At 51.7% G+C, this 21,238-nt stretch overlaps 1 protein-coding gene and 1 long non-coding RNA gene across 5 annotated transcripts in view; both read left to right on the forward strand.

Moving 5' to 3' along the window:
* Positions 1–1,450: 1,450 nt before the first annotated feature.
* On the forward strand, positions 1,451–4,609 carry LOC103751625. Of its 4 annotated transcripts, none has more exons than XR_001872090.2 (6): positions 1,451–2,484; positions 2,811–2,958; positions 3,078–3,450; positions 3,544–3,714; positions 3,971–4,156; positions 4,259–4,609. It is a non-coding gene; the product is annotated as an uncharacterized LOC103751625 (long non-coding RNA). The 4 variants fall into 4 exon arrangements; XR_003847317.1 differs by having other exon boundaries at positions 3,078–3,175; positions 3,360–3,450; positions 3,544–4,156; XR_001872089.2 differs by having other exon boundaries at positions 2,807–2,958; positions 3,544–4,156.
* Positions 4,610–10,479: 5,870 nt separating this feature from the next.
* Positions 10,480–21,238, forward strand: part of LOC103751636 (transcriptional repressor scratch 2-like) — a 13,784-nt gene continuing 3,025 nt past the window's right edge. Inside the window, exon 1 of the mRNA XM_008855142.1 lies at positions 10,480–10,612. Coding sequence (XP_008853364.1) covers positions 10,480–10,612 — 133 coding nt within the window. The remainder of the gene's footprint in view (positions 10,613–21,238) is intronic.

Here is a 21,238-nt window from a genome sequence, read left to right on the forward strand (position 1 = left end):
TTTTCTCTGGTAGATGAGAACATGGCCCGAGACAAAAACTGCCACCCAAACTGTCTTCCCTGAAGAGGACCCAGGCTGACAAGCCAACCCTCCTGAGGAGAACCCGCACCGAACAAACGAACCTTCAGCATAATCTCATGGCTCCATGAGCAGAACTTCCAAAGAGGCTTCGAGCAGCAAAACCTCCAAAAATTCATCAAAACTTCCATACTTTCAGAGTTCATATCTGCAACCCCCCGCCCCCAGCAAACCCAAGATGTGAACACAGACTGCACGTCTAACTCAGACAGCAGAAAATGTTCCTGGGACACATCACCTGCCTTGCCCAGTGAGGGAGCCAAGAGCGAAAGCCCCAGCACAAAAGACACAAGCGGCAGATGATCCGCCCTGGAAACAGCTGAGGAGACTTCAGTGGCCAGCCCCAGAGCATGCCCAGAGCCCCTTGAAAAAAGCATAATGTGGGCTGGGAAGGCCTGGTGGGTAGGATTAAAAACCTCTTCCTCAGTTCATGCTACTGCCTCCCACCCCCAAAGAGACCACACCTCTCTGCCTAAAGGAAACCACCCCTGGCCAGGGGTAAAATCTTGGCAGTGAGTGAGGACCACGGAGACCTCAGTGAAACAAGTAGGTGGGATGGTCAGATGCACTTCTGCATTCTCTTTATGCATGCTGTTAATAATGTCCTCTTCAGTTAACACATTCTGAATATACACATTTGAGGGGTTAGGTGACATTACATCTATCATCACAGAAAGCAAATAACATACTATCTGTCCTCCTATTGAGAATCCTGAGAACTTTGTACTAGATGTAGATAGCAGAGGATGGCAATCTGAGGGTGGAGAAGGATGGAGGAGAGAGTTGCTGAAAGGGACCAGTGGATCATTCTTGAGGAATCATCCCAACACAGGGCCAGCACAGTCAAGTATTATCGTGCCTATCACCACTAAGAGACTCACTTTATTCTGTTTTCTAGTGCTGTGGAAATCACTGAACTCCCTGGAGGCTAACACCCGAGAGTAGATTGCAGCCTGGCATGGATGCAGACAGCCACAGGAGAGAGCCACGGTAGGAATTCCAGGTTTCGGTGTTCCAGTGGGAAGCTGTGTAAACATCACTAGCTAATGTAAGGGCAAAGCACCTATGTGCATGTAGAGGAAGTAATGAGGGAGTCCCACACTGCAGGTCAGCCGGCATCCAGAGGAGTGAGGGAAGATTCTGGGTGCCAGCTCTGACCTCAACATCTACCTAACCCTCCCCAACAGGCAGCTCCTTGATGAAACACGCTGCAGGACTCTGAGACCCTGAGAAGCGAGATCCACAGAATGCTGGTGATCATCAGGCAAACTCCAAGGACAATCCCAAAGGTGCATGGGACCTTAGATGCACAGTGAGAACCTCATCTCTGCCGCAAGCCTCCAGATGAGTCTATGGGTCATTAGGAGGGACAGAGGATCAGGACACAGAAGACCACACTGGGCCTAACCTGTTGGATTGTGTGTTTCTTGCTGTAATTTGCTGACAGCAACAGAACACTGATGCCTGGAAGGTGAATCAAAAGCCCAGGTGGGAAAGTAGAGTGGACAGGGTCAGATGAGTGATTACTGGCTGTGCTAAAGAACTCAGCAGTATCCTGACTACTAGGCAGCACTGTCCCAGATCCAGAGAGCCTCACAGCCCACCCCAGCACCAGCTCCTGACCTCATACTTTTCACCCTGCGTCATCTCAACTGCACTCTCATTTTTATATCTGGATGAATACACAAATACACACTCCTGTCTTCTGTGTGCCAAGTCCACAGTTGACACTAGTGAAGATTTGTTGACTTGGTAAGGTGCCCCCATTGAAACAGGTGAATACATATGTGACCGCCCCTCTCGGAATTGCCCTCATGACCCAAGAATGCACCTTGCTCTTGCCTTCTAAACTCACACAACCTCCTCTACTGCTACATAGGAGCCATGGCAAGCCAGCATGGGTGGTTTCCACTTTGCTCCAGCCCATGCAGTCACACATTCTGGAACTTTTAATGTGTAATTGGCAGAGTAGTGCCATGACCCCTGCACTTCTTTCCCTCTAAGTAGGGCATCCAGTGCCCCTAGTCTCCCCATGTTTACTTTGTCCGCTCGACCTGAGTGTCATGGAGAAGAGAAAAAGGTGGCCAGAGCTGAAGAATGCCTTTCACCCTGTATTTATTGAAGAGGAGTCAGGACGACAAGTTATCCCTCCTGAAGAGGACCTGCGCTGGACAGCACTCCCACGGGAAGTCCACATGGCTCACGTCATAAGCAGCCCTCCAGGAGCCGCTCAGAGCAGTACCACCAAGAGTTCACTATGGACTTGCTCATCTTCAGAGTTCACATCTGCAAAATCCTCCTCTGGGCAAATCAAAGATGTGACTAGAGACTGTACTCCTGACCCAGAGAGCAGCAAGGCTTCCTTTGATATGTCTGTCACCTGCCTCACCAGTGAGGAAGCCCGGGGTGAGAGACTAGTTTTATCATGTCTGTTTCAAGTGATGTGGGAGTCACTGAACTTGCAGGAGGCTGATCCTAGAGAGCTAGAAAGTGGGGAGCAGCTTGGCCTAGACGCAGACACCCAAGGAGAGAGCGGGATAGGAATTCCAAGTGGCTGTGTGCCAATGGGTGTCTGTGTCCACATCCCTAGCCAACAGTAAGCAGAAAATGCCCCCATGTCTGCGGCGGAAGGAGGGAAGGGTTCCATCCTTCTCAGGTCAGCTAGGACCCTGAGGAGTGAGGGAAGATGGAAAGAGCCTGAGTCCAGTTTTCTTCTGACATTCCCGAGGCAGTTCTATGAAGGCCAGTCACTCCGGAATGGCTTCCTGCCAAAGAATCACTCTGAAGCACTCAGAAACCCTGAAAGAAAGATCACAGAATACTGGTGATGAACATGGAAACTGGAGAATACCACAAAGTTCCACAGGACTTAAATGCACAGTGAGTTCCTCAGATAAGCTGCCAGCCTCCAGATGGGCCTCTGGGCCATTGGAGGAGACAGTGGCACTGGACACCAAAGACCACCCTGGGCCTGACCTGTTTCCTTGTGTATGTCCTAGCTATAAGTTGCTGATCAGGTTGGAGACAGCAAGGGAGGCCGGAGATGCAGGAGGATCCATCTGGAGCCCAGGTGGGAAGGTAGAGTGGACAGGGACAGGTGAGTCCATTGGCTATGGGGCAACCCTCAGGAGTGTTCTGGCTACTGCACAGTCCCCCACCCCCAGATCCATAGACCCCTACAGCTCACCCCAGTACCAATCACTGGGCCTGTCTGACTTTGCACCATGAGTCATCTTGACTTTCAATACTTGTATCTGGATGATCCCCCTCCACACACACAGGAACGGCTCCACCTCCTCCCTATGTGGCTGGTCCCAACTTGACAGTACTGAAGATTTGTTGAAATGGAGAAGACTCACATTTTGAAACAAGGTAATTTCATATTTCATGTGACTCCCCCTCTTGGTAACGCTTCCATGTCCCAACAACTCAGCTAGCTCCTGTCTGCACTCCCGCCTCCGACAGTTCTCACACTACTACTGCTTCACGGGAGCTGTGTGAAGGCTGCATGTCTAGTGCCCACACTTCACCAGCACAGCCAGCCACCTTCAAGGTGAGCTCAACTGTCCTTTGAGTGGATCCCACATGAAATCTGAAGTGTTTGTCATTTGAATCCAGAGACGGGGCCGGCACCAGGTATGGCAGAGAGCAGGGAACTGTGGGAGGGACAACCACTGAGACGCCCTCCCCTGATAGTCACGGCTTTCCTCTCTGTGCGCCATGGTTTCCTGAGAAATTTCCACCTACTGAATGAACCCAGAGACCCTCAGATAGGATCATGATGAACTCAGCATCCCCCTGCTGGACCCACACTCTAGGATCCCTTGCTTAGCTTACTTTCATCAGTATCTCCCAGAAAGGTCTGAAGTATTTACCTTTCTGCACTTATCAGAAACAATGTTGCTGCTGCTACTTTGTGGCCTCCAAGGCATGTTGGGCCACAGCATGGGGACAAGAGAAACCCCTGGAACCACTCATAATCAAGGGACAAAGCCTTAGTCCAGCCTCATATGGATGGGACAGTGACAGGACCTTCCATGTTGAACCCCAACATCCTGGATGAAAGAGGGATACAGAGGTGATGTTTTTTAGGACAGGCCATGGCGAAGGGGTGGTCGATTATACGGTAGGAGGCAAGGGAATACCTTTTCATATTTACTCACAACGTTGTTTATTTCAGATTTCCAAGAGGGCAGAAGGCCAGAACAAGTGCTTGAGATGGGCAGAAGGAGAAGCAAAGAAAAATGTCTGCCGACTCAGAGAGTACCCAGCACCTAGCACTGACCCCTTTTCTGGAAGAATACTGGTCCGAGGCAGCACGAAGACCTTGACCACCTTGGCAGGCACATTGCTGCTCCAATGAGAAGACCGCAGAAACACTGCTACTTGTAAGGGCCAGACAGAACTGTACTTTGACAGTCACCTTTGGGGATCTTTACCACGAACGCTGTCTCTAAGGTCCCATCTCTTAAAAACCCAGTGACCTCTTATGCACCCTGCGTCCATTCATGGTTTGCACAGGGCTGAGCCTAGGTGCGCTAAGCTGATAAATCTCTATACATATATATGTATATTCATTCTAAAGGTTCTGTTTCTTTGGAGAACCCTAATACAACATGGGACCCTCCCCAGTTCCTCTGTGTGAGGACTATGAGACTTTACAACATGGGACCCTCCCCAGTTCCTCTGTGTGAGGACTATGAGACTTTAAGTTAGTCATTCACCCTGATCTATAGAATAGGCCCGTAGCAGCCTTCCCCCAGGAGGCTTTGCTGAGGCTCAGGTGAGTGAAGATGAGCAAAGCAAAGACCAGCTATGCTGTCCTGTGGCTGTGGCCAGGCTCTGCTCTGAGCACAGCACAGATGTGCTGGCATTTGGTACCCACTGTGACCTTGTGGCAATGCTGTCTCCAAGTCAGAAGGAGGGTATGGATATTGTAACACAGTTTACTAAACTCTACTTCTTATATTTAGAAGTAAATAGTTTGAAACACTCAAGAACAGGGTTTGTTGGACTGAATAATTTCATGGTCTTTTTGAAAAATACAAAAAGAAACAGGAAAACTCACTCCCCATCACAGCAGCCACCTTTTTCTTTTCCATACATGTTAATTCTGACTTGGGGGTCACAGCTGTGAACACGCTGCAAGAGAATTCTGGATTCTGCATACTTCACTCAACATAAAGCCAGGATCTTCCCCCACGTAGTTATCCATAGAGTGGGCATCTTCCTAAAAACCCTTGGGGCGGGGGGTTTCATTCTGACCTGGAACTGCAGCCAACACCCTTGGAAAGATAGAGTGTCCTTGTTTGCTGTGACCTGGAGATAACCTAACGGTGGACTTTCTGAACCCTGTAAGCCGGTGTTGGGGATAGCAGGAGACAGGAGGCTCTTCCTGGTGTCCTAATGATGAAGCTAGACCACCACAGTGTATTTCATCATCCCCTCAGCTGAAAGTATTTTCTTTTCTTAAAAATTATTTTTTTATTTACTACTTTTTTTTTTTTTGCCTGCATGTGTGTAAGAACACCCATGTTATGCAATGCCCTTGGAGATCAGAAGAGGGCATCGGATTCCCCTGGAATTGGAGTTACGAATGGTTGTTAGCTGCCATTTGGGTACTGGGAATCGAACCCAGTCTTCTGCAAGAGCAACCACAGCCAGTGCTCTTAACCACTGATCCATCTCTCCAGCCGCTGAAAGTGTCTTCTTAGCTGCTGTCTCAGTTTCATTTCTGTTGCTGTGATAAAATATCCTGACAAAAAGCAAGTTAGGGAGAAACGGTTTATTTTCACTCACAATCCCAGGTTACAGTCCATCACTACTGGGAAGTCAAGGTAGGCACTTGAAGCAGCTAGCTAGTCACCTTCACAGTCAAGAGCAGAAAGAGAAAGGTATGCATGCATGCGTGCCTTTAGCTCTCCTTTTCCACTTTTATACAGTCCAGGACCCAAACTCAGGATTTTCCCACATCAGTTAATGCAATTTAGGAAATTCCTCACAGACATGCCCATAGGCCAACCTGATCTACACAGCCCCCTCATTGAGACTCTCTTCCCAGGTGAGTCTAGATTGTGTCAAGATCATGATCAAAACTAACCATCAGGGCTGGAGAGATGGCTCAGCAATTTAAGAACACTGACTGTTCTTGCAGAAGACCTGGGTTCAAATCCCAGCACCTACATGGCAGCTAACAACTGTCCACAACTTAACACCAATTCCTGGGGATCCAAAGTCTCTTCTGTCCTCCGTGGGCACTGCCAGACACAGGTGCACTTACCTATGTGCAGGCAATACACGCATTAAAAATAATAAAATATTTAAAAAAAAAAACAAAACTAACAATCACAGCTGGGTGTGATGGTGCCCAACTTTAATCCCAATACTGGGAAAACAGAGGCAGATATATCTCTGTGAGTTCAAGGCCAGCCTGGTCTACGTAGCAAGTTCCAGGACAGCTGGGGTTATAGGGAGACCCTGTCTCAAAAAAAGACCAAGAAAAACTAACCATCACAGGGCTAGAGAGATGGCAGCAGTTAAGAGCACTCATACATATAAAATAAAAATAATAAGTAAAGTATTTTAAAAGATACCATCATATTTGATAAAGGTATAAATCACCTCTCAAGGGAGGTCAAAGGTTGGGGATCTTACCCTCAGCCAGACACTAGTGGACTGAGATATGTCACTTCTGTGGAACCTTTACTGGTCAGTGAAGGGGTGGGTCACCCTGTGTCCTGCCCAATGAGAAGTTTTGATGGAGGAGAATCCAGTCCATCTCTATCCTAGTGGCTATGAATCCTTGGGGCCCTTAGTAAGCAATGTGGGCTCAATTCTGAGACAGGAGGCTGGAGCAGTGGAACCTTCCGCCAAGCAGTGGTGAGTCCCCTGGCGCCTGATTGTCTTATTAACCCCCAGTGCCCTGGGCACTCATAGAAGACAGATAGCCTAAGATCCAGCACAGAGCCAGGAATATGGCCACACCACAAATAAGGGCCACATCATGCAGACAGCTTCTTCTAAACAGGAATCCTGTCAACAGGGCCACCTAGTAAATACTGCAGCCTGAGTCACAGGCTGAATGTCATTGCCTTGCACTGGGTCCTCACTCATTCTGGGCTTTGTGAGTACCCTCTGTAATTCAACCCTGCCAACCCTCCTGGCCTCATCTCCTCCTAGCTCATTCCTCAATAAGCTCAAGCTCCTTCCTGCCTCAGAACCTTTGAACCTAGGATGCCTCTGCCTAGAGGTCTAGTTGCCTGGCTCCTCCATGTCTGTCTTGCATCTTAGCTCAAATGTCCCCTCTCCTAGACCATTGTCTCTAGCAACCTCTGTCATCTATTGTTAGGTCCCTCCTAGCACCAAAGACCTCTTGATTAATTTTTTTAATGTGTGCCAGTGTTTTGTGTAAAATTCCCATAGAGGCCAAAAGAGGGCAACAGATCCCCTAGAACTGGAGTTACAAATGGTTGTTAGCTGCCATATGGATGTTGGGAACCAAACTCTGGTCCTCAACAAGAACAGCCAGTGCTCTTAACTGATGAGCCATCTTTCTAGTCCCCAAACACTTCTTTGAAAGAACAGCATTGTCTTAAGCACTCCCCACTCCCTGCTCAGTGTCTCTTAGATGTCAGCTCCAAGACAGTGAGCACCAGAGATGTCTAGCTCAGAGCTATTCCATAAGTGTGAAATGAGTGCTGGGTGCAGCAGGCAAAACTGTGTGCACAGAACCTGGGCTACTGAGCACTTATAAACAGTAGTCATTCTAAGTCCTTCATATACAGGAGACTACTCTTGTGATGCTCCCAACAATCCCTGAGATAGCAACAAGTATTGTTTCCAGTTTATAAATGGGGACACTGAGGCACACATCAGTTGAGCAACTTTCTCAAGGCTCTATAGCTAGTAGGTAAGGGAACTGGGATACCCTAGTAGACACTGTTCAGAGTATGCTGAGCCATATACAGGACAGTCCTGTCCTCACAGGTTCAGAGACTGATGGGCAAGCTGGCTCGGTCTACAATGATAGAAGTTAAGGCCACCCTCTGAAGGATATGCTGCCTCAGCTAAATCTCTTTTTTAATTATTATTTTGTGTGTATGAGTGTAATGCCTGCACAAATGTAAGTGCACCCATCTCGTGCAATGCGTGCAGAGGTCAGAGAAAGTCTCTGATTCCCCTATAACTGGAGTTACAGACAGTTGTTAGCTGCCATGTGGATGATGGAAATTAAACCCAGGTCCTCTGCAAGAGTTGCCAGTGCTCTTAACAGCTGAACCATCTCTCCAGCCCCATCAGTTAAGTCTTGAGGTCTTCTACTCACAAGAAGTCTCCACTCATCAGGACAAGGTTAGCTGGGGTTTCACCTTCTTGGTGAATGCCACTTTGTCACCCTACATAGAGGTGGAGAGGGCAGTTAGGCTGAAGATCCAGGAGCAGGCTGAAGCACAGGACAAGAAGGAGGAGCATGAGTTAAGGGCTGCGGTCATTTCAACACTCAGTGACTGAGTGGGGGGGAAACGAGTCCCAAAGGGCAAAATATAAGCAATGTGACCAAACTAGGAAGATGGGCAGGGACTCCTAAGAGTTTGTTTGTTTCGTTTTGTTGTTGTTGTTGAGGTTTTTTTTGTTGTTGTTGTTTTGTTTTTTGTCTTTTTGAGACAGGGTCTCCCTGTAGCCCTAGATGGCCTGGAACTCACTATGTAGACCAGGCTGGCTTGGATCTCATAGACATCTGCCTGATTCTGCCTCATGAATACTGGGATTAAAGATGTGGGCCACCACACCAGGCTATTACTGGGAGAATTCTAAGCCACACTTCCAAGACTGCCAAAGATAGCTGACTTCATGGTGCCCAGAGCACACTGATGGGGCTGGAAACTGCTGCTAACCTACTGTGCGACTAACCTCAGGCACCTCCATTCAGGGTCTTCTACTCACAACAGGCATTGGGGGACCCAGTCCCTAAAGTCTCCACTCACCAGTTCTACATCCATAATCGAATGCCATTGGCCAGAAAGAACCCAGCATCCCCAGAGGCCAATGCTGAGACTCACCCCAAAGCATACTGACCCACCTCAGGCCTACTGAGTCCGGCCCACTGCCCCAGTCTTTGCCAGACTGCCTCTGAGCAGGAGACTTGAGCTCTCCAGCTCCTTGGTCCTGCTAAGACATGGGTGCTCCCCCCAGCTTTGGACTGGATTGGGGTAGGGGGTGGGGGTCTGCTTAGATCCTTCCAGAAACAAAGGAGCTGACCTGCAAAGAGTTCCCGCAGGAGCCCTGTTCCCCCTCCCCCCCACCCCCAACCACGTGTCTCTATTGTCTGCTCCCCCGCTTCAGGGAAAGGCACAGCCTCGGATGTGTCAAAACCACCACCCCCCGGCAGCAGGGAAATTAATTACTGGACGATTTTCACTTCCTCTCCCAGCGCTTGCCTGAGCTAGGCACCGGAACAGGACCGGCTGAGCGAGGCCGGCAACAGCGTGGGGGACCCGCTCCCTCCACCAGTTCTGGAGAGGAAAGTTGAACCCCAAACCCAATAGGGGGCTCTAGTGGGAGCCCAAGCTGGGGGCGGGGAGACTTCCTCTCGTTAAAGCTGGACATCCGCAAGCCACTTCAGAACTGGGGCCGAGGGTGGTGGCTGGCCCGCTCACTCTCTTTCCACCCTCCTCCCCAGTCCCCATGTGCCTGAACCCCACCTGCGCCGGGCTGCCCTCCCTTCGCGCCCCTCGGCTTCTCCCTGCGTTCCGCACTTTTCTTTCCCTTTCTTCGCATTCCACAGAGGGTGGGGGGGCTTTGTGTGTGCGTGTCCTGACCTTTCTCTCCTCCCGTGGGTGCGGAAGTGCATGTCGCCACTTTCTGCGTCTTCTGTTTCTCGCTCATGTCTTTTTGTCCTTCTCTGGGTCTCTCTCTCCATCACATACACACACGCACACACACACACACACACACACGCACGCACACGCGCTCTCTCCCCCTTTCTCGGGCTCTCCCCATCTCTGCGCCTGTCTGGCCCTCACTTTCTCCCTCCTGCCTGCTCGCAGCTCTGCGCCGGTCCTGCCCCCACCGCCGCCGGTTCAGGGGAACGTGTGGGCAGCGATTGTCCTGGGGGACGTTTGATGGATTAGAGCGCTGAACAGTTCCATTGCTGGAGGAACCACCTGATCTCCTCCAGCCTGCGTCCCATATAAAGCCGGCAGCCAGAGTGCTGAGCACAGCTCCAGCGACAGGCTGTCTGCGCGCCGCCGCCGCCGCCGCGCCCGAGCGGGACCCGAGCACTAGCCGCGGCCGCCGCCTCCGGGGCAGCTCGGCGCCCGCCCGCTGGGAGCTGTCCAGTGCTGAAGCCCGCACCGGCCGCCCACAGCCGGCCCCCGGCCCCGCGCGTTCCCAGCCTGCCGCACCATGCCGCGCTCCTTCCTGGTGAAGAAGATCAAAGCGGACGGCTTCCAGTGCAGCGGGGTGTCGGCCCCCACCTACCACCCCTTGGAGACCGCCTACGTGCTGCCTGGCGCCCGCGGGCCTCCCGGGGACCCCGGTAAGTGGGACCGGCCCCGGTGACGGGAGCTCGGGGCTGCCCCAACTTGGGCCGCGGTGGGGAACCCCGGAGGAGCTCCCTCGGGCCGGGCCGGGTGCTCCTCCCGGACTTCCCGAGGGCCGGCCGGGCGGGGCTGGGGCTAGGTCGTACAAAGGAAAGTGGCAGGGTCAGCCCATCCCGCAGCCACGCGCCAGTCGGGACTTCGAAAGTTGTGGCCCTAGAATCAGGCTGGAGCGAGGGGGTGATAGAGCCGACAGGACGCCCCTTAGGCTAGCGGGGGCGGTTTGGAGTAAGTACCCTCTCCCTTTTGAAGGAGAGGGACTGGCTGCCTGCGCGCGCCCGGGTGGAAGGTAAGGGGCCAGGACCACCGGTAGCTGGGAAGAGGAGATTGGCTCCCCCGGGGAAGCCGGGGGCACAACACCTCCCTTCAGCCCTACCCCCCCCCCGCAGTGCCAGACAAGTGCTCTCAGGCCCTCCTCTCAACAACTCTTTTGTTACCCTCAGCCACATGCCTGCCAAAGGCTGAGCTTGTCCTGGGGACTGAAAGGAAGAGATTATTAGAAGGGGTTTCTCCTAAAGTGGCTCCTGGTCCCTCGGGCTGCACTCCCCCTAGCTTCTCAGCGCCCCCCCCCAGAACCAAACCTGCTGCTCCTCTGAAGGCTCCCCCACCTCCTGCCCCACCCCCACTCCATCTCTAACATCTCAGAGTAAGTTCTTGCAGAGACAAGGATTTGGGGGACAAGAGGGGGTCATTCAGGCACCGAAGGGGGTGACCTCTAGAGAGCAGGAGAAGGCTGCTTTGGTGGGTCTATCCTCCACTGAGGGGAGTATCACAAAAGCACCCTCCTCAACAGCTCCATCAGGACAGGTGTCTGGGGAGGAGGAGTCACTTTGGCAGTGAGACATCTGACATCACATGGAGAGAGAGAGAGAGAGAGAGAGAGAGAGAGAACTGGAGAGGGGAGGAGTGCACTGAGAATGAGCATGAGTGGGGAGCTGAGGTGGCAAAGACAGGAGCCTAGGAGGGTGGGGGCATCTCCCGGGGGACTTCCAAGCACTTCAGCCATGTACCAGCACTCTGCCAAGCCAGGTGAAGAGAGGGTGCTGAGCAAAAGGCTCCGTGACCTCATCAAGGTCAAAGAAGTTAGGCAGTGATCAAGGGCACAGCTAAAGCCCCTCACCTTGTGGACCCCTTCAGCTATCCACAGAACCCTTCCCTCTTCTGCCCACATGTGCCCCCCTCTAGTGTTGTCTTTTCTTGACCCAGGACTTCAGGGTGGAAGACAGAAGTCTAGGGAGATGGCTGGGCTGAGGGCTAGCAGGACAGAAGGTGGACCTGGGGCTCTCTGCCAAGGCTGGGGAGCATGTGCTGCTAGCTGGTGGGAAGTACAGTCTCTGCAGGTCTGGGGTATGGATCCCTCAGGAAGCTGATACAAAGCTCTCCTAAGGCCCCCCTGATCCTGTCCCTGGGCCAGCTCAGGAAACCCAGAGAATCCCAGAGAATTTCCCACCACAGCCAAAACTGCAGGCTGTTCCTCAGGAGGGAGGTGAGAGAATGCTTTGCCTTGAATTCAGTCCAGACAGGCTTTGGAATGAGCCTCTGAATGAATGAAAAATACGGCAGGGGAAAGGGTATCTCTGTGGAGGTCCCACCAAGTTTGGCATCCTAGAACCATCCCATCTTTGTCCCTTTCCCAAAGGGCTCTAGATCAACTTTGTCTGTGGAAAAACCAGGGCTGTCTGATAACCACATGCCAGGCCTGGAACTCATGAGGCCTGGCTCTGGATCTGTGACTTGCACTGTGACCTTGGGCAACTGCCTTCCCTTCTCTGGTCTTCAGCCTCCCCAGTAGTGTAAGAGTTTAGATATCACAAACTATCATCCTTCCAACTTTGACAAGCTTGGTTTCTGTGAAGGATAACTGATGTGGGAGGTACTGGAGATGCCTGGACAAGGGTCCTACGAAATACTGAGAGCCACTGTCAAGGTATCCTTGGGACTCTTTTCATCCACCCTCTGCCTGAGAAGGGCAATTTTCCCAGATTCGGTCTCTGCAGGCTGCACCAAGGGAAAACAGGCACCCTGCCTGGACCACCTTGCCTTGTCTGCTGTGAATGGTCAGTGTGGGAAATCGGGAAGGACGGCCCTTCAAGACTGGGTCTGACTAGGAAGCATAAGGTCTGTTCTGTCCTGCTTTCAGGGGTCTGTTCCCTCCCTGGGGTGTGTCCAGACTGAGTAATGAGGGCTCCCTGGGTGGGTGGGGATTCTGGAGGGTCCTCAGAGAGCCTGCTGGCTCCTGGTGGCCTGTTGTCTCCACTCTGCCGGAAATAACCTTGCTGAGCGTTTGAGGGAAGTGTGAAAAATTGCTGAGCTGACGTTTTTTTTTTTTTTCCCCTCTCCCAGCATGTGTAAGTGTGCTGGGTAAACAAGGAGAAAGAGAGGAAGGGGGTGGGGGGTGGGGAGAGAGAGGGAGGGAGAGAGGGAGGAGGGAGGAGGGAGGAGGGAGGGCTGGGGACTGGAGGTAGTTCCAGTTATTAGAAAGACCCTCTTACAAGCCGTTCCTGAAGCCAGGGCTACAGAGTCAGGATGAGACTGGGGGTGAGGACATTGCAAATGTAGATAGAGGTCAGAGGAACATAAAGGTACAAGACCTCAAAAGAAAGAGGTGAACACCCCCCTCCACACACACTCCAGCTCTGGAAATGCCTAAGGATGCTAGAGAATTCCTGAAGGACCCCCGCCTACATGCACACACACATATTCTGCTCCCTGCCCCCCCACCCACTCCCTTTGTTTTCAGCCTCTGCTACCTGACAGAGCTGGAAGCAAATCATGTATATGTAGTTCCAGAGTGACCCCCAAACCCACAGAACCTCAAAATAGGGAAGGGTCCCATCACTGAGTTGGAAGAGCTCAGGGCTGAGTCTCTGCAGAGCTCTAGAAGAAAAGGGACAAGATCTAAATCCCCCAGGCCCTTCAGTAGAAGGCCTCTTCTGCCCCTTGGCCCCTGTGGCCCTCTTGTTTGCTGCCTCCAGGGAGCCTTCCCTTCCTCTCTGCCACTAGGGTGGCTCTGAGCACAGATATGTCTTTCTGGGAAGTACCAACTCACCATCCTAACCCTCACAGAAGCTCGTCCTCCAACTCCACCAAGCCCACCCTCCCAGCCCCAATGCCCATCAGCTCTGCTGGGACTCTGGGATTCCAGAGAAAGCAGCTACATACCGCCTGCACATCACTAGTCTCTGTGGACCCCTGCCAAGGACATCTCCTGTAACATCTGCTTCCCCTCAAACTTGCCTCTGACCTCTAGCTGGTAGCCAGTACCCACCCTCTGCACCCCAGCCCCATCCACCCCACACTCTCCCCAGCAGACAAGGATCAATGCCGATCCAATAACAGAGCTGTCTGCCCTCTGCAGCTACATTAAGCCTCCCCAAGCAGGCTGAGGAATTGCTCCTATCCTACCCATGGGCTTATCTAGTTGACCATATTATACCCACTCCTGCTTTCTCTCACTGCCTCTGAAGGCGCCGAATAGTCGCTCCAGGCCAGGCCTGGGAGCTCAGCTAAGCAGACCCAGTTGCAGCACATCCTCCCCACACCTCAACATGTCCATCTGAGGATACAAAAAAGGCTATCCCAATCCCTTGGCAGAGGGAGCCCAAAGAAGGCTGGGGAGGTACCCAAGGACACCCAGCAGGTCTGAGTTTTTCTTAAAATTTTATGTGTATGAGTGTATTGCCTGCATGTAAGTGCTCCAGTGTCATGCAATGCCTGTGGAAGTCAGAAGGCATCAGATCCCCTGGACCTGGAGTTCTGAGCGCTTGTTAGCTGCCATGTGGGTGCTGGAAATCAAGCCCAGGTCCTTTGTTAGAGCAGTCTGTGCTCTTAACCCCTGAGCCATTTCTCCAGGCCCCCCACCCCCATCTGAGTCTTTTGTGGCTGCATGGCCCCTGGCATATTGATCTTGGTCCAAATCAAAGTCCAAGTTAAAGATATGTCACCTCCAGTTCCAGTTTATGTCCAACTTTAGGTTAAAGACTAGGCCCAGATTCTAGACCCAAGGTCAATATCTAAGGTTGTAGGACTGGGTCTGATATCCTAAACAAACTCATGGTCAAGTTCAGTGCCTAGGAACTGCTCCATCTCATGGTTCTGGGTCCAGGATTAAGAGCCAGGTCCAGTTTCCAGTCCAAGGTCATTTCAGACCCATTCTCAAGCCTGGATGGGTTAGACTTTTTGGGTAGCCTTAGCTCATCTTCCTCTGCTTCAATATCATCTCTCATGAAAAGAGCAGCTCTGACCTTCTAGGGACTCAGAGTCATGTTTCCCTGTGAATTATCAGGACTCAGTGGGAACATGGAATTGTAGGGTACACATGGAATATGGAGTCTGGGTACCATGGGGGAAGGGAGACTGGCAGTGATTCCTGACAGAAGGCAAGAGAGCATGCAAGTCCCTGGCGTCAGCTCAGAGTCTACAGCCCGAAGGCTCTAGGGCCACGCACGTGCACATACATACCCAGTGTGCCAGGAAGGACAGCCTGGTTGGATCCCCTGCACGCTACAGAGGGAAAGAGGCAGGGTGCCTGGAGCATAGTTGGTGGAGCTTAACACACCTCCTAGGTGGGTGGTCTGGGGGGGCCTTCTGGGGTACAAGAAAAGATGCTGCTAAAAAGTGGGGGTCCTAGACCTCTAGGCTTCCTTTCCCACTGCACTCTCCCCTAGAGTGAGGTGTCTGCAGCCAGCCACTGGGTAGGGGACTTTGGAAGGGGTCTTTTGATTGTACGCTTCTAGGGCAGAGAGAGAGAAGAGCAGAAAGCAGAGCCCAAGAGGAGGTAGGCCTTGTGCAGTGTACCTGTCTCAAAGAAGCCCAGCAGCAGGATCTGTCTCCGGGCCAGGGCTGACAACTCCAGATCTCCCATCGCTACAACCCCTTGTAAAGTCTTTCTATTGATTTCCACAGAGCTGTGGACCACAGGAACTGGGTCGCTGTCAGAAAACACCAGAGTATGGGGAATTTCAGGAGAGGGAGGGACTGGAATTCTCTAGAATCCCCTTGAACCTAGGTCAGTAGGCATCAACCCCAGGCCTAGCTCTGGTCATGTTCACTCAGACCTCACTCTGCCCCTGCTCCCTTGCGCATAGATATACCTGCTGCCAGGCCTCTGGAGCAGGTAGGTGGGTGTCCTGGTCTGCTGCCCAGGGAACAGCTAACAAAGATGCTATAATAGGGGAGGGGGAGGTACTCAGCCCCTTTGCCCAGTTCTGTGAGCAGACAGGAGAAACTATTTTTATCCTGCTTTGCTGCTGACAGACCTGGCTTTCTGCTCAGCTGGCTGGCGCTGATTCTTGAGGCCTGAGGCCCTGGCGCAGCAAGAAGCGGCTCTAAATATACCCACTCAGCAGCCCTGCGGCCCCCACTGCGGCAGGATAAGCCCTCTCCAGGAACCCAGCAGCCTGGACAGTCACCACTCCCACCCAGCCCACTCTTCTCCTGCCCATCTCAGGACAGAGAGGTAGGACTGGGCTTAGCAATTTCCTGGAGGAGAGGTAGGAATCTGGGAAGAAGAGCTTTGGGCTGGCTCCATTAAGGAGGGCCACTGGGCTCTGATAAGAGCTTGTTGTGTGACACAGGGAGGGTCAAGGCCCCTCTCCAGGCTTCAGGTTTCTTCAAAAAGGTGTGGGAGGACATGACCTTAGACATGAGCTAATGTCATAAAGACCTAACAGGAGCCTCTCACAGTCAGTGCTCAGTGAGTATGAGTCATTACTGTTGATAATTATTTACAAAAATGAACAGAGCACTGGACCATCTTCCAGCTTCCTCACTCCAGCGCACCACTACCCCATGAGACAAAGGCCAACTGTGTGACACTATTGGAAGACACTCATCTTTCATCCTCCCCCTGGCCCCCACCTCTACTTCTGCCTGTCTTCCTTCCCCCAGCAGGCCCCCAGGCCCTCTCTGATGTTCTAGAGAAAACATTAGCTATGGAGGCTCAAATCCAGCTCCCTATCCAGTGACCTTGGACAAGTCCTCCGCCCTCACCAGGCTTCTGGCATACTGCAGTGCCTGCTCTCAGGGAAGGCTGGCTTCAAGGCTGGCAGACACAGCAGGACTTATAGACAGGCTTCCTCTTCAACCCTTGGGCCAGGCAGGTGCATGAGGCAATGTGTAAAGTACCTAGCATGTTAATTTTCATAAATTTCTCTTTCTACCACTCCTACACCCTATTTTTTAAATGGATACTGCAGTCTAAAGCACAGGGCCTCTTGAACATGGGACGCTAAAGTCATTCTCAGGTGGTGTACACACCTTCTACCCCCTCCCCATAGTTAAGAAGAGGCACTCCTGCCCCCACATCTCTCTAATGGAGATTTCAGCCTGGAGAGGAAGCAGGACTTATCCAAGGTCATATATACAGGGTCTGTACACAGGGGTCAGGAGGTGAGTCAAATATCTTCCCTTTGTGTCTCATCTCCACCAGAACCCAAACAAAAGAGAACTTTTTCTGCCTGTCATCAGGGAGATAGGAACATCAGCCTTCTACATCACCCTTGAGGCAGAGAAAGTCACCCCAAACCTGCCTGGGTTCCACACACAGAAATGAGAGCTGGATGTATGGTATTCTAAAGGATTGTCTAGGGTTGAGACCAGAGAAGTGAGGTGGCTTGCCCAAGATCACACAACAGCCTGAGACATCAGAAAACACAGGAGTGATAATGGAATAGCTTGGGAGGCTGGCTGTCATGTGCCTGGCTTTGGACTGAGCCTGTGAAATGCATTATCTCATCCACTGCTATTATGAACTCTTCTAGGGATCTGGTAGGCTGAAGCTGAGTCCTTTGCCCAGGGTCACACAGGGAGACTTCTGAAGGAAACGGGGCAATGTTGGAGGCCCTGGATGTGAGGGAACAAAGCATCATGTGGGGGTTGATTCTACCATGATAAAGAACGTCTTTAGCACATTCCTCCTGTGCAGACTGAACCCAGAGAGGTTAAACAAACTGGCTCAGGTCACAAAGCAAGAGCCCAACCCTAAGATGGCCAAGCAAATTGTCATATGATGATCCTAATCGATACCAAATTTCATAGGCACTGGACATCAGGCCTGGCCCATAGGGCCTGTCCTGAAAGCAATTCCTTGTGTCCCTAAGCTTCAGCCAGCAAACCCTATCTGGATGAGGCACTGCAGGGCTGCCATTCACCAGCAGAGGGCGCCATATGCGGCGCACACCTTTGGATGAGGGCTGAGGGAACCATACTTAAGCTCCGACTATGCCCCAGTTTTCTCCTTCGATTCTGAGGGAGAAACCACACCTCCTGCGGGAGGAAAAAGGGGCCCAGAGAGGGAACAAGATGTTCCTGGATGGATGCAAAAAAAAAAAAAAAGGAAAAAGAAAACTGTACCACAGAAATCCAGCAGGAGCACTCAGGATAGTCAGCCAGTGATTAGATTTACAAGCTGCCAGATATGGGACTAGAATCCTGGCTCTGACTTACCAGCTGCACGACCCCAGGCATGTTTTGTAACTTCCTCAGGCCTTGTGTCTGGTTAAGAGCACTGTTGTGAGGGTAGAATGCACTCTTGTGCGCAAAACCCTTCAAATGGAGCTTGACATCTTGGTGGGCCAGGAGGGCCAGGTGACTTGTCACTTGTTTACTGAGGGTCCTTTACTGACACTGTGGAGGCACAGAAGTTGCAAGCATTTTGTCCAAGGTCACAGAGTTATGGGCAAGGAATGTAGCTCAGTAAGACAGAATGCTTGTCTAGCATGCAGAAGGCTCTAGGTTTAATTCCAAAGGAGGGAAGGCAGCTGGGACCAAGGTCACACAGCTGGAGCTGGTAAAGCTGGAACCTCATCCAGGCAAACTGGCTCCAAAGTTATGCTTTTTTAAAAAAAGATAAATTTTTATTTATTTTTTTAAAAATTTTTGGTCTTTTTGAGACAGGGTCTCCCTGTAGCCCCAGCTGTTCTGGAACTCACTGTGTAGACCAGGCTGGCCTTGAACTCACAGAGATCTGCCTGCCTCTGCCTCCCAAGTGCTGAGATTAAAGGCGTGTGACACCACGCCCGGCTAAGATTAATTTTTATTTTATGTGTATAAATGTTATGCAAGCAATGCCCATAGAGACCAGAAGAGGGTGTCAGATCCTCTGGAACTGGCTTTACAGATGGCTGTGAGCTGACATGTGGGTACTGGAAGCCAAACCCCAGTCCTCCCTTTGTAAGAGCAGCCGGTGCTTTTAATCACTGAGCCATCTCTAGCCCCCAAAGTTGGGCTTTTAACCAGCATGTCATTCATTGATAAAACAGGCAAAGTACTGGTCATGCGATTAGACCAAATCATACAGCCACTCCAAACATATTCCATACCATCCTCATTTCTAGGAAAAAGTACCTGAGGCACATGAAGGCATTCAAATTGCCCAAGGTCACTTAACTAGCCTCTGTGTCCTGGCATCACACTGCTTCCCCCTTCATGGTAAGGCCCCGAGAGGTGCACACCTGTCCCAGTAGCAGGTGGACAGGGCGGCTTGCAGCAGGTTTGCTGGGCTGGTGAGCCAGGCTGCCTGGAAGTCTTTATCACTCACTCTACAGGGATTTCCTGGGTGCCCCTGGCTGGGGCCCTGGGGACTGGAGGGGTCCAGCCACAGCCTGGCGTTGGACATCTAGGGTGTAGGAAACAAGGAAGCAGAGCAGTGGCTTCCAATCCTTGTTGCATTCCACAAACAGGTCTCACCCTCTGTACTTCAGTTTTCTTATCTGTCACAAGCTTTCTGTGAGAACTCACTGAGACATGGCAATGACAGCACAGAGTCTGGCACCTAGCCAGTACTCAGCAGCTACACTGTGAGGGAAGGCTGAAGGAGGGGGTCTGGGAGTAGCCACCAAAAATGCAGCTCTGTCCTTAACAGTACTTCCTGGGCATTGTGGGACCTGAGTGCCAGACTGGCTCCTGGCATGGGATGTAGGGGGACTTCCAGCTGAAAGCAGCTGGGAAGGCAGATGGGTGCTGCCAAGCTGGCCCTCCCATCCCTCGGATTAAAAAGCCACCGCCACCACTGTCCCGCCTGCCTGTGACCACCCTTGCTACTAACTTCCCAGTCACCTCTGTGTGCAGAGGGCCCTGTGCTGGCTGCAGACAAGACTGAGAGAAACGAGGACAAGCTGGTTTGCAGTGTTGAAGGGCAGTCTGTACAGATTTTAATCTGTGACCATCCCAAATGCCAGAAGACCCAAAGGCTTGGAGGCTGGTCAGCCAGGCCGTTTGGGAGGAGGAGAGCTGCCTGGAGGGCCCATCATGTCTATCATTGCCAGAATTAGGCTTACAAAACCTTCCACCTGCTCCTTCATGGGGGAAGCCAAAGAGAAAAGGGCGTTCCAGGTCCCAGAGGTCAGATGGAGAGGGTCAAATGTGACTTGCCACTTCTCAGCTGGAAAGCTGGGAAAAGAACCCAACCTCTATTGTTCTCGTAATCAAAGGACAATGGAAACATTTGGTAATTAAGTGCCCACATGATAAGTGAGCTCGGTGTCTGTTAGGAACTCTCTGAGGAGCCCAGCCCCCAGGGTCCCCAGGGAAGGGGCTAAGATGAAAGGAGGCCATGAGATTCTGAGTCACATTGCTCTCCTGAAGCCCCTACAGAGTCCCCTGAGAATGCCCCAGGCTGCCATGCACCAATCACTCAAACACATGGCAGGATTTCTGGTTCACACTCTAGTAGAGCAGGTGAAGATTGTGTGTGTGTGTGTGTGTGTGTGTGTGTCCTCACTGGGGTCTCAGGGAGCCTTCTAGAGAGACACAAGGACCCTCCCATTGTGGAGCAGTGTAACATGCCACACACTTGACCCTGTTAAGTCTCCCTGAAACCAAGGCAGGTGGGTCTAGCTGGACTGTGATTCCCTTTAGCAGTATCTACTCATCGCACACCGTCTGTCTGCCAGGCAGGGCTGAGCGCACACACCCAGCCTTTCAGGACCTCGAAGTGCAGTGGGAGAGGCAGGCAATTAAATAATGTTCAGCACAGCCACTTTTTTCGAGCAAAAAAAAGTATAATACGAACATTTATATAGCAATTATTGTGCACTCTCAATTTCCTTACATGTAAAACGGGGACTATAACAGTATCTGTTTCCTATGATGATTAAATGAGTTAACGTGTTAACATCGAAGTTCAGGCGGCATGCAGTAAGTTTAATATAGTACACGTTTATCACCCATCACTTTATCAAGGATCCATCCGAAGACCCTGGACTTGGATGTCTAACTACAAGCTCCGTTCAAAACATTTTTAGTGACAGGTTCTCATTATGTTACCCGGGCTGGCCTCGAACTCCTGAACTCAAAATGACCCTCCTGCCTCAGCCTCCCAAGTAGCTGGAGCTACAGGCTCCATTTTGCAGGTAAAAGCGCAGAAGGCAGGTCGTGGTGGTAGGCGCCATTAATCCCAGCACTCAGGAGACCTACAGACAGGAGGATCTCTAACAGGCCAGCCTGGTCTACAAAACGAGTTTCAGGCCAGCTGGGGCTACATAGTGAGGCCTTGCCCCCCCCCACCTCACACACACACACACACAAGCAGAGATTTGTGTAGTGTACACTTAAGGTGGAAAGGC

The sequence above is a fragment of the Nannospalax galili genome, unplaced genomic scaffold (assembly GCF_000622305.1).
Source record: "Nannospalax galili isolate Female #2095 unplaced genomic scaffold, S.galili_v1.0 scaffold2568, whole genome shotgun sequence".
NCBI lineage: Eukaryota > Metazoa > Chordata > Mammalia > Rodentia > Spalacidae > Nannospalax > Nannospalax galili.